The sequence below is a fragment of the Cibotium barometz genome, chromosome 16 (genome assembly GCF_041138505.1).
Source record: "Cibotium barometz isolate CiBa-2024 chromosome 16, ASM4113850v1, whole genome shotgun sequence".
NCBI classification, from domain to species: domain Eukaryota; kingdom Viridiplantae; phylum Streptophyta; class Polypodiopsida; order Cyatheales; family Cibotiaceae; genus Cibotium; species Cibotium barometz.
Window position 1 is genome coordinate 11,029,405 of NC_141061.1, and position 12,760 is coordinate 11,042,164.

Below are 12,760 nucleotides of genomic sequence, written 5' to 3' on the forward strand. Positions count from 1 at the left end.
ATGCAAAGCCCTCACCTCAAAAGATTTCCACTATGTAGACAAAACAACTAGTACTAGAACCCTATTTTTTTTGACACACAATAAAACTAAAACCAGCATCTGAGGTGTGATCGTGTAGCAAAATAGAACAATGAAAATCACACTCAACAAAAAAGAAAAAGAATTGAATACACCTGTATTTGGAAGCTCGAAGATGTAACTTTTTGCCTGTGCAATCATAGCGGGAATTCATCTTCTTGCACACACGGACAATTGCCTGCACTCCCCCCTTCCTATCGAATGTCTAGACCGTTGGGAAAGTAGTGAAAGAGGAACATTGAAAATACCACTGAACTCTATCTCATTGGAGCTGTAAATTACTAAAACTAGAAAAGAAAAACAAGCAAAAAACCAAAAAAGTGGGTGGTGCCAAAATCACCAGATTTAGCCAAGGGAAAAAAACCCAAAAGGAAAAAAATCACCTTATCTTCTGCTCTTATTCAAAGTGTGTCTATCTATTCCGAGAATGGAATTTCATTTTCATTCACATCCCCATTCCTAGGTGGTTATCATCAACAATCTTTGGTTCCATAGTCAAACCTGTACAAAAACCTTCCTGTGGTGTAGATGGTAATGGAAGAAGTGCTTCATCACTAAAATAAGGCAGCATTGGTTCTATGGGAAGGTTAAGTAGACAATGCCGATTTTGGAATTGCTCAATATAGGTGCTCATCGTGATCCAAAATTGACATGTTGAGACTGGGGGAAGAAGGGCTTGCAAGATAGGTGGTCGCAAGTCATTTATGCAAGTATCTCTCTATTGTTATGCTTGAACCTCCTCAGGTAATCTACGTTGATTTGGTCCTTGCTCTGGTACTCTCATAGCAAGAAGGTTATGGTATTGGGGTGTAATTCCCAGAATTTGTTTCATTAAGCCCGTGCCATATCGTCAAAAGTAAGTGCAGCATAGCCAACAAATGTGTGAAGCTTCCCCTAATACTAGTCGTGCACACTCTTGACAATAGGGAAACAGATGATGCTGTTGATAGAATAAAGTGACAAAGTGATGCCCACAACAAATTTCACCTAGGGGAGCATAAAAGTACCTAGAGTGAGTTTGAAAAGGAGGAGCACTATAACCCCCGCGATGTTCAGATTGAGTACTATCAGGGTCTATGCATGGTCGACATGTATCTCGCCTCAAGAGGTATTTGGGCGGCATAGAAAAATGAAATTTAGAAACTTCAAGCTTTACAAACTCATATCCATCAATACAATCCTTATAAAAAACAGTGGAGATAAGATCATCCCTTTCTTAAAAAAAACACCATCCTATAAAGGCATAAGGAATCAAATTAGTAAAAGTGAGACTATTCAAACACTGATCTACCAAAGAGCTTCAATTGTAGTGCTAATGCCTTATCTTTGGTTTTGGGTATGTCCTTTTTAAGAGCTGGGAAGGATAGCAATTGTCGAGGAATTTGAGCAAGATAAGAGGATTTAGGCAGTGAAGTGCTAGAATCTAAGCCCAATGGAGAACCATGCAAAGTTGGATTTTTCTTAAGTACATCAGTTGATGATGGAAGTGTGTAACAAGGAGAAGTTGGGATAACTGGTGATTCAATACATGTTTGGGGAAGGTCAACACAAGGAGATTCGTAGGTGCTATCACAATCACCTATTCTATCTTGAAGAGGTTGTGTTGATTTCTTTCGCACCCACCAATACACTCTTTTGGCTCTAGGAAACCATGGCATTTGGGAAGCCAAAGTGCTGTTGCACCCTCATAATAGCCCTGTGCTTTAAGAATGTGATTTGGGACCCAATCATTAGGGCCAAAAACGGCTAGAAAAGGGCTGTTTGTTAATCCAAGGATTAAGAAATTATCCAATTGTGAATTGACACGTATACAAAAGTATGGCATTCTTGTCTCCTCCAAATGTCTTCTTAACGGTTCTATTTTAGTGGCGAACGGCTAAAACGGCTAAATTTAGCCGTTTACGATGGCCAACATTAAAGTTTGGGTCCAAAATAGTGACATCATGTTCCATTTTTTATTTCAAAAAATCAAGCATTAAGATACGAAATCCCCTTTTCAGGCCTTGAAAACAACGCTATTAATGACAAAACATCAGACGTCTACTTTCCGCCTTCCTTTCATTTTGGCATATGGTTTATTCTTTCTTCTTTGCACTTTCAAAAGATTCACTATTCAAAAGATTCACTATTCAAAAGATTTACTATTTTTCTCTTATCTGTGAGCTTCTATGGCGTCCTCACGTCGTCCTTCTCATAATATTACTTCTTGTGATTTTCATAACACGAGAGAAGATGGTGTTTGGAAACCCATGTCTTTTCGTGTGAATGATTGGGTAACAATGCTTCCCTCTTGCAAAGGTGCCCACAGGGTGAAAAGAACCAAGCGAAATGAAGTGAAATCCCATTGGAAAGGTCGTGTTCTTGCATTCAAAGTGACCGACAATGGCTGGCTTGCAAAAGTTCAACATGTCTACATGGCCAAAGACATGGTGTTGAACTTGGATGAACATCCAATTCTCCATTCTTACTGTAATTCAACAAACCTTTATCTATTTGACACAACACAATATTTCTCTTTCTGATATATTTGTTGTTTGTTTCATTTCAGTTATCTTTCCGTCAACAGCTGTGGAGTGGCAGCCTGTTGAGAGCTTAAGTGGCACATTCAAGGCAATTCACAAGGGGATTGCAGATGTCATGTACGCAGACAAACCACCTTCATTTTACAAATCAGTGGATTTATTTGTGTATTTTGCAGAATACAGGGTTCCATCAAGAGAAGGTGTTCATGGAGAATTGTATGACATACCTATTCCCACAATAATGTCACTAGAATGGGAAGTTCCTGATCCAAATACCATAACAAGCTTCAAATCCAAAATCAAAGATGATATTCTTAAAGCAATGTCTCCTGGAAGGATTTCAAGAAGGATTAAACTTCAATGGTTCTTGCCTATACATGTCTTTGTGGCATGTTTCAGAACAATGGAATTGGAGAGGACAAGAACGATGTGGCTTAATAGAAGACTATCTCTGACTGATCTGGACACTGTACTTGGAGAAGGATGGAGTACCAAGGAAACTTTTCATATGGGGGACAATATCAGTTGTAGAGTAAGCCCAAATTCTTTGTCCATCTCATACCAACTGTGTCGCCAATCCTTAGTTTTGGGCTATGACTATAGGAGATGGAAAAGCAAGCTTGGTAGTTGGGTCCCTTTGGACTCTGAAGAGAATTGTCCAGAGTTTGAATTTAACATCATAGTCCATCCATTCATAGATCCTAGGAAACTCATAGTAACATCAAACTGGCGACTACAACATGTTAGAGAGTCGCTTGAGTTTCTGGATGAAATATCACCTGAATATAGATTCAAAGTAGATGATATTGTTATCCGTACAAGGATGGAGAGTGTAACCTCATGCATCACATGTCTCCCCCCAAAAAAAGTTGTATTTGAGCCACTTGCAAGGGCAAGTTTGTATAGTTGAAAATGATAATGTAATCAATATATTCTGCTAGATTTCGTCTCGTCTTCTTCACAAAATTGGGCTTCAAATTGTTCGCGACACAAAACAAGGTTTAACAGATTGATATCAAATTATTGATACAGAATTTTACAGAAAATTAACCCAAAAACTGTGTTCATATGGACAAAATGAACAAAACAAATACAATATGTGGAATCACTCTGCAAAATCAACTTTCCTTTTGGCATGAGATGACCCTGCATCTTTAGAGAATCTTTCTCTCTTCTGTTTGCTTCGATCAAATTTTGCTGATTGAGGTTCTAGTTCTGGAGTTTTCAGCACTTGAGGTGTTGGAGAGGAAGACTTTAGAGTGGATTCCCCTAATGGTGGTAAGTTGGGCTCCTCTTTTAGACCTTCACGTGTTGGCGAGGGAGATTTGGCAGTGGGGTCTGGTTTTGGAGAAGATTCTTTGGAGGTTGGCCTTGGAGACTTGGCAGTCTTCTTGGGGAACTTGAACAAGAAATTAAATGGAGAGCCAACATTTGCCCTCTTACTACCTTTGTTGGACAAACGACGCTTCTGAATTTTAAATTTCACTGGTGAGTGAAAAGGAAGACCTTTAGCAGCACTCCTCTCTTTGACAGGGGTCTTCTCTTTGATAGGTGTCTTCTCTTGAGCTGGAGAAGAGCTCTTCTCTTTGGTAGGAGGACTAGGGATCTTCTCTTTGATAGGTGTCTTCCCTTGAGCTGGTGAAGAGCTCATCTCTTTGACAGGAGGACTGGGGGTCTTCTCTTTAGCAAGTGGGCTAGGGCTCTTCTCTTTAACAGGAGGGGTAGGGATCTTCTCTGTAGCCTGAGGGATCTTTAATTTAGAATGGCTCTTCTCTTTAGAATGGCTCTTTTTCCCCTTGGAAGACTTGCTCTTGGAAGGGCTCTTCTTTCTCTTCTTCTTCTCTTTGGCAGAGGTCTTTTCCTTTTCTTTGCTTTCCTTCTTCTCCCTTTTCCTTTTCTTTGAAGTTGTATCCTTGGATCCAGGTGGGAAGGGAGAATCAGGATCATATGGATTGATGGATCTGCTCAAAACCATGGACACTGCCTTCTCCCTTACCCAACTTACCCAAGAATCTGAATACTCATGCAACTAAGACAAAAGAAAATAAGAAAGTAAGAAAACAGGTCAATGTATTCACTAAATCAATCAATGGTTTTTATTCATGAACTTACAGGAAGTGTTGTCATTCTGAACCTTGACTCAAGAAATCTCCAAGCATTAGCAAGAACCATCCATCCACAAGATGTTGAGTCTTTTTGCAAGGGAACTTCCTGATTGAAGTACTTAAAATCTTCAAGTTTGTAGTCTACATAGGTAGAGGCTAGAAAACTCAAGATAAGTTTGGCAGCACTGCAAACAAAAAATTTTGAAGGTCAACCAAATAATTGAAATCATAAAAGAAATTTGAGGGTCAACACATGGCAAAATTGATTCTTACATTTTACTTCTCCCATGGATGGATGCCAAAGAGTTCATAAAGATCACATCTCTATCCAATAGATTGATAATAATAAGACTCCAATGGCCTCTGTGATAATATGAATACTGAAATTAGTAATGAAAACTGTCATGTCTATAATAGGCAAAAGGTAATTGAGAATGAGTCTTACACTTCAACATAAGGGTACACAATGTAATTGCAGGTAAGCATATCAAAGTTTTTGAGAAAACTTGCTAGATCCCCCTGCCTATTGAAAAGGCACTGTGTAATAAGGGGATCAAGAATTGTCACTTGCACAGCCATTGATTCATGAAGATCCCTCATAAGACATCTGGATTCACAAACAAAACATGTCAACAAAATATGGTTCCTGGGAAATTCAACAAAAAAACAAAAGCAAATCCCTACAAACCTCAGGCAGATGAAGAGGACTGTGTCAGATATCTCAATATTAGGATTCACAAGCATGCTTGTGTCCTCAGGGGCAATGTCACAATACACTTCATCTTCTCCAGGCATGGACACATCTACTATCATCTGACCTGTCACATTCTTATAAAGCTCTGAATTGGAAGAATGGAGAATCTCAGCTTGCTGAGAAAGAAGTGCATCCTCTGAAATTTTCTCTTGCTCTCTCTCTTTTTCAACTTCTTCTTTGATATCTTGAGCTTTTCTTGTATCATAAGGATGAGAAATATCTTCAATAACAACAGAATGCTTGGGTTGCCTTGCTGGAGGGATATTGAGAATTTCAAAAGCTCTCATATCTTGACTTGGAATAGGCTCCAAAGCTTTGTCAAACTTATATCTAAGTCTGGACACCAGCACAAAATCTTTGCTCATAAGAGTGATCCTATGAGCGAATGCAGCAGCAATGTAGCCATCATTCATAAAGTCAATTAAAAAATCTTCAGCAGCCTCTTGAAGACACATGAGGGCCTGGGTTTCCCATCTAACTTTCTGAAGATATGTGTTTCTCATTTTACCAACCAACCTTTCTGATATATCCTTGACAACCCGTGTAAATGGGAGTCGAGGGATGAGGAGACTTGTAGATTTCTGTGCTGCTCTTATCTCTCTTAAGGACTTCACCTGATAATTCAATCTCTTTCTTGCTGTCGCCCTCGCACGAGGCTTTGGAAGGGGCTTTTCCTGTTCGGAAGGACCTGGCTTGTCTTCAGCTTTTTCAGTCTCCAATGGTGGGTAAACTTTCCTTGCAGTCTGCTTCATCCTTGCCATTGAAGCTAGAAAAGGAGACCAGATCACGCGATTTGTATTATAGGACAAAAAAAGGAAGTAGCCCGAACGAAGCGATGAAGGGATTCCAAAGATAATGGATGGTGATTATCGCTTGATTCGGGCAAGAAGTAAAAATTCTAAAAATCCCGAACGAAGCGATGACGAAAATCCGGGAGGTTTGGATTTGTCTTATCGCTTGATGCGGGATGGAGAAAAAAAATGAAGACCCGCACGAAGCGAAGTGGGAAATCCAAGTGGATCGGATGTGAGCAATCGCTTGATTCGGACAGGGAATTGAGAACGCTTGATATGGGAAAAGGTAGCCTGATTTCGCTTGATACAGTGACGGAGAAAAAAATGAATATTTTTAACAATATTAACTATTTATACCTCGGATATGTCGTACAAAGTACCGTTGAGTGCACGTGGTATGTAATCATTGTTGCCACGTGGCATAAACGGTCACTATTTAATGTCTTTTAGTCACGCGCTTTTAAAATTTTTCCCCAGTTTTGGACCACTCGTTTGCGTCAGATCAAGCTGTGCACCGTTTTCTCTTCCAAACCCTATTTTGCAAAAATCAGAATTAATTTGGAGACCTTGAAATTGTCAAATCCCGCACCAAGCGATAGAGTCATTCCAATTTTTTTGGACCTTTCATTTTCGCTTGGTTCTGGCACATCAGAATTTTTCAGGCATGAGTAAAGGTGTTGCGGGTCGACATGAGCTTGTTGAAGAAGGCCCAAGTGAGAAGCTCTTGAATGCTATTTTGCAAGATGGTCATGATATGAAGGTATACTTTGATGCAGTGGAGATTTTCAATCCAAGGTTTTCTCTTTCAGATGTTTTGTTGAAGCTCAAGGATATTCTTGAAGATGAGTACAACCAATTTGAAATGTCAATTCAAGCTCATTGTTTACGTGTCGGAGACCATGATTTTTGTCACCTTACAGATTTTACACAGCTATCTGTGGAGAAAGCCAAAGTAACAAAGAGGTTCAGTAGGTTTTCAAATAGAACTTCTTTCACATGCCCTTCATCCATTTCTTGTCCTATCCATAAAAAACATTGCAACCTTGTCCCCAAGGATGTCTCCTTTCTTTTCTTCCTATTTTTGAAAGCAGAAATACAGGATAAAGAGCAACAACCAGAAATTGATGCAGAGAATGAGGAAGAAAACTTAATTGTCACCACAGTTTCAAAGTTAGAGAAATGTGAAATTTTAGAAGAGGAAGAAATTGATGTTCAAGCTGAGGAGAGAGAAAGTGCAAATCTTGATGTTGCAGAATTTAGGGCTTCCACTATTACTGAAGAGCCTTCAGAGGTAGCAAGTATATCTGAATCCTCTGTTACTCTTCCAAACCTTCCTTTCTTTTATATCAATGAGAAAGATTTTATTCCTCTTTCCTATCTTCAATGTCTCTTCAATATCAGAGAAGACTACTGTATTGCAGCAATTTCAGAAGCTTGTGAAGTGGCCAAGGACTTTATTGATACAGAAGTAGAGCCAAAGGAAGAGTTTTTGGCACTTGATTTGCAAACATCTGACAACTCATTTATCCCTGCTCTACTGATGCACTTGCCTTGTGCCTTAAAAAAATGGAAGAGGGGAAACCTTCCTTGAGTGATGAGGATTTTGAGGACAGGCTCATTGAGTTAGGTATTGAGTCTTTTGGCAGAGATTTCAAGCTTCAGGCAGATTCTGATAAAGTGGAAAGGGTTGGCTCTTGCAACTTGATGAAAGACGAAGGAGTAATTGAGGATGAGTTGCAGAAGGTAGCTTCCATTTAATCCTTTGTTTAATGTTATTGTGATTGTAATTTTTTTTTAATTGAGGTTTTTGTCTTGCAGATTGAATTGCTTGATAAGGATGATTTCCTGGCAAGAGCTAGAGGCACCAGAGTGAAATCTACAGAAACAAGGTCAAGAAGGCCTTCATCTGCTCTCATGCACTACTTGCCTACATTGGACAAGGCTGTGTTCTATGCATTCCACATGAACTTCTCTGAAGATGCTGAGTTGCCAATATTTGCCTTCAAGGTGTTGTCAAGGTTTATGGGATATACTCCCCTTCAAATAAATGCTAACAAGGTTTTGCTTCTAGAGAGAGCTGCTGCTCTTAGAATCTTTGGATATGCTGCAGGTTTCAATGCCTCAAGAGCAGGGTACTTTCTTTGCTACTCTAGCTATGCAGCTGCAGCTGAGGTGTCAGATATCAATCTCCTTGGAGGTTATAGAAGGAGAAAATTTTTGAGATACAGAGGTGACATGCCAAGAAGTCCCAAGAGAATCAAATACTAATGTACACAATATTTTGCAAGGACCAACTTTATTTCAGCAAAACTTTTTGTTAAAGGTACAAATGTGTTAGTAATCATTAGTCTCTTTCTTGAGTTGTTGGTGTAGTTTCAGATTGCTGGGTCTTTGATCTCATCCTTTGTAATTGCCTCCTGTAGAACCAATTGAATAATTCGTTTAGTGCATTGCTTCTTCTTTGTCCACCTCCTCCTCTTCGGGTACATCTAAAAAAGGAAGTTCTCGCTTGATAATGAGACTTTTCCAATCCTTGTGTATTCCATGTTGCAAGTGGTCCTTCTGTAGCAAAATATGGTCCATGCAAGTAAAGAATATGCTACAAAGAAAATTTTTGTTAGTACATTTAAGAAATTTCAAGTAATAAGTCTGGACACACCAATATATAACTGTTTTGATAAGTCTGAATACTCACCAAGTAATAAGTTATGTCTTTTTCTCCCCAGGCATCTGTGATAGCTTTGATCAAAAGCTTTATTGTGTTTTTGAAATCATCTGCATAAGTATTTGAACCAACTTGTTGTCTAAGGACTTTGAAAAAATTGTCGAGTTTTTTCCAAACTTCCATACGTTTGTTGGCTACATCTGGTCTACTTTTGACATTTGTGGTGATGACACACAGCTGTTTCCAACAGTTCCACATTGCGTTGACTTGTTTGGTGTCATGGTTGCTCAAAAATCTTCTCGCTTTTGCTCCTCCCATTGAAACATCTTGCAGAACATCACCTGTTCCTCCAGAAAGAACAGGATCTTTTTTAAGATGCACTTCCCCACCATGAAAACCCATTTGAGAGAGCAAGGCTTTGCACTTTTCTATGCACTCATCTGCAAGTTTAGTCGGCTTAATAGAATATGCATAGTCCAGATGAAGTCTGAGCAATTTGTCCAAGATTCTTATCTCTGCATGCAGTGTACATATATGCACATTTTTCAAATGTATTGGTAGAATTGGATCCCATATTTTAACAGAAGTTGGATAATCGACAATATTCACATTATTTCTGGATGGTGGTTTTCCAATCTCATTTTCTGCAAGCCATTCTTTTGTCCCTGTGCTTGCCATGCAATAAAGACATGGATATTTGGTATTTGCTCCTCCACATACACCAAACATACACTTCAATGCCTTGAGGTCGGCACTCAAATGCCATTCCACAATGAAATCACCTATGTCATCAACATGAAGGTGTTCACCAGTATTCTGGCTCTGAATAACTGAAGGAATGTCTGTTTTTGAGAAGAGCCACTTTAATGTTTCATGACTCTCTACTGGTACCTGAGCTGATCCAATCCACCATAGCTCCATTTCTGATTGAGTTTTGTGGTATGGAGAATCAAGCTTACCCTGACTATAGTCCAATGCTTTATTCATTAGGGATATAGATATTCTTTCCATTTTTTGACACTTTTGGATTTGAGCTTCATCTAATTTTAAAACAAATACAAGTTTTCCTTCACAATCTATTTCTCTTATGTTGTAATATCTCACCATAAAAGATTGGACTTTTCTAATGTTCATCCAAATATTATTATAAACGTTGTATTCAAAAGATGATTTTTTTTTTTGTCTCTCATATGGCATTGTTCCCTCAATATGGAAATACTCTCCGAAATGATTAGAAATTTCCTCATTTAACATAGTTCTATATTTTCCAACATTGTGAGGTCTAGGCAACCCAAAAGCTTTGATTTTGTAATACTTAAGGACCCTGAACCAGGTTTTAGAGATGGCTCTGTATCCCTTTCTACTCACTCCCACTGTGTCACAAACTTCTTGCATTTGGGAAGGCTGGACTAATAAGTCCATATCTTTTAATAGATGTTGAAAGACCAGTTTTTTTTGAGTTTGATTTTCAGGAAGTTCTAAAAGTTTCAAGATATCCGACCTATTCATAAGCTCATTCAAAAATCTCACCCTTTCCTGAGCATTAGACATGTCAAATCCTAGAAGGTTAGTAACATGATCTCTTACAAGTTTTAACCTTTTTTTTCTTTGTCCAGATCTCTCTGTTAAGTTAACTACATCCCGCATTCGTTTTACCCGTGCTCTTAATCCTATTGGAGTTTCTTTTAAGGATTTCAATTGATCATTTTCTTGTTTCAAAGACACTATTTCGTTTTCAAGTTCTAAAATTTTTGTTGCATTCAAAGATGAAGTATTTTGAAGATATGTAGTATATTCTGCATAATTAATATGTGATTGAGATAGTCTTGAACTATAACCAAGTAAGCCATCCTCCCCATCACCAACAAATCTAATCAAATCATGTGGTGTGTGAAAAGAAGGATACCTTCCTGTTTTGGGATCCGGTGGATATAGACTTCCATCTGTCCATAGGTCAATATGCTTCTTTCCTTCGTTGCGAAGATGTTGAGCTTCATTTGCACATGATAGGGATCTTTGGTAGACACTCCGTGTAGTTGCATACTCTTGGTTGAGCTTGATGTTCAAATGAAACTTTCGATTAGATGTATCACTCATTACTAACCGAGCAAAAAGTATAAGCAGAGCTATTAGATCATGAGAGACACAGAAGAATGAGAATGAGATGTAGCTTGTGAAATTTTTAGAGAAGCAGAGGAGTGATTTTTTTGGAGAATGGATAAGAGCGCGTTTGGAGAGAATGGTCATTTTGCCACGTAGTCACTATAAGAGGACAAATTTCGAGACGAGCCATTAAAGAGTAGCATGAAAACGATCTATTTTTTAAGATTTTAAAATATGCACTTAGTTACGTATTCAGTCAGATAGATACGCTTTAAATACCCAAAACGGCGAAATTTGGAGCCGTTTTGACCGTCAACATTCTACTAATTAGCAAGTTAGCGAAATTCCTTACACAGCCCATTTTGAGACGTTTTTGGCCCTAATGGAGTAACAATATGAGGCTTAGGCTTGGAAAAGATATGCTTTTTAGGAGGTTTAGCAACTAGGCCAGATGGTATAAGTTTGTACGCATCTTTGGGTAGCCAAATTGACATTACCTTCTTGCCTGGCCTTCTTTGAGCAGTGACTAGAGTAGTTGGAACATGCCAGCCATGGCCATCACTTGAGGACTCATCGATTATCCACATCATTTGTCTTGGAGCTTGAAGAGCAGATGTTGAAAGTGGGCTGTGTAAGGTAGAACTACCTCCCTTTTGACATGATAAAACTTGTGGAGCAGCGGATCCCAAGATGCAATCAGAATCAATTTGCAACTTGTATTGTCTATTCTTCCAATCTAATGAACAATTAGTAGCACTTAACCATGATCAACCAAGAACAACCTCTACCACCACTGCCTTGGCCACATCAAAAGGGAACTGACATCTGGTGACCCTGAATGGACATCATAATGACACATTTTCCCTCTATAGGGTTATCTTCACCTGAGAAGCTTCGTAACTCAATAGGAATGTGCACAAGTGTTGGTTGTCCCAAGGCTACCCATGTGTCAAATGAGAGAACATTATAATCTGCACCAGAGTCAATTAAGGCAGAAACAAAGTAGGTAGTCTCATGAAGATGAAGACACGCTTGAATATTGACAGGATCAACATATTCTTCATCAATAGCCACAGTAAGGTCAACACAAAAGCCTTGATACGCTCCTTGGCTTTTGCAACTCTAGCTTTAGCTTCTTCTTGAGCCTGACGTTTAAGTAGCTCATGTGCTTCTTTTCGTGTGTGTGCAGCATGCATTTGTTGAAGCATGGCTTCAATTAATGGTTCATTGTATTTCTTGAGACGACTTCCATTAATGAAGTTAAGCATTTGCTCACCTTCTAGTGTCTCTAAACGCACTGCACCACTAGGAGTAAGCTCATTGATCACAAATGGTCTTAGGCCACGTTTCTTGAGCTTTCGCTTATGTTTCTTAAGTGTCTTTTCTAATTCTTCCTGGGGGACTATCACATCATCAAAATCAGAGTCCCATCCATCTTCCTTATCAGCATCATTAGCAGATTCGAGTGTTAAATCCTCCACTGAGACTTCCTCTACATGCAATGCTGTTCGATGCATCCCCATAGTACAAATCATCTAGAAGGTCACGTGGTTGTACCATTCGTACAGGTATATGAAAAGATGCAGGGGGGAAGAGAGCTTGAGCTCTTGCAAGCACACACACACACTCACAAAACCCTAATAGAGAACACACAAGGTGAGAGGCTGAAAATCTTCTTCTTCTCTACTCAACACTCAACACACCATATACAAGAAATAAGAGTACACAACCAAATACAT

At 39.0% G+C, this 12,760-nt stretch overlaps 1 protein-coding gene across 1 annotated transcript in view; it reads right to left on the reverse strand.

Annotated features, from left to right (window-relative positions):
- LOC147630358 (uncharacterized) overlaps positions 1 to 6,220 on the reverse strand; it is an 83,326-nt gene extending 77,106 nt beyond the window's left edge. Inside the window, exon 1 of the mRNA XM_086810799.1 lies at positions 5,524 to 6,220. Coding sequence (XP_086666925.1) covers positions 5,524 to 6,220 — 697 coding nt within the window. The remainder of the gene's footprint in view (positions 1 to 5,523) is intronic.
- Between the last annotated feature and the right edge of the window lie 6,540 nt (positions 6,221 to 12,760).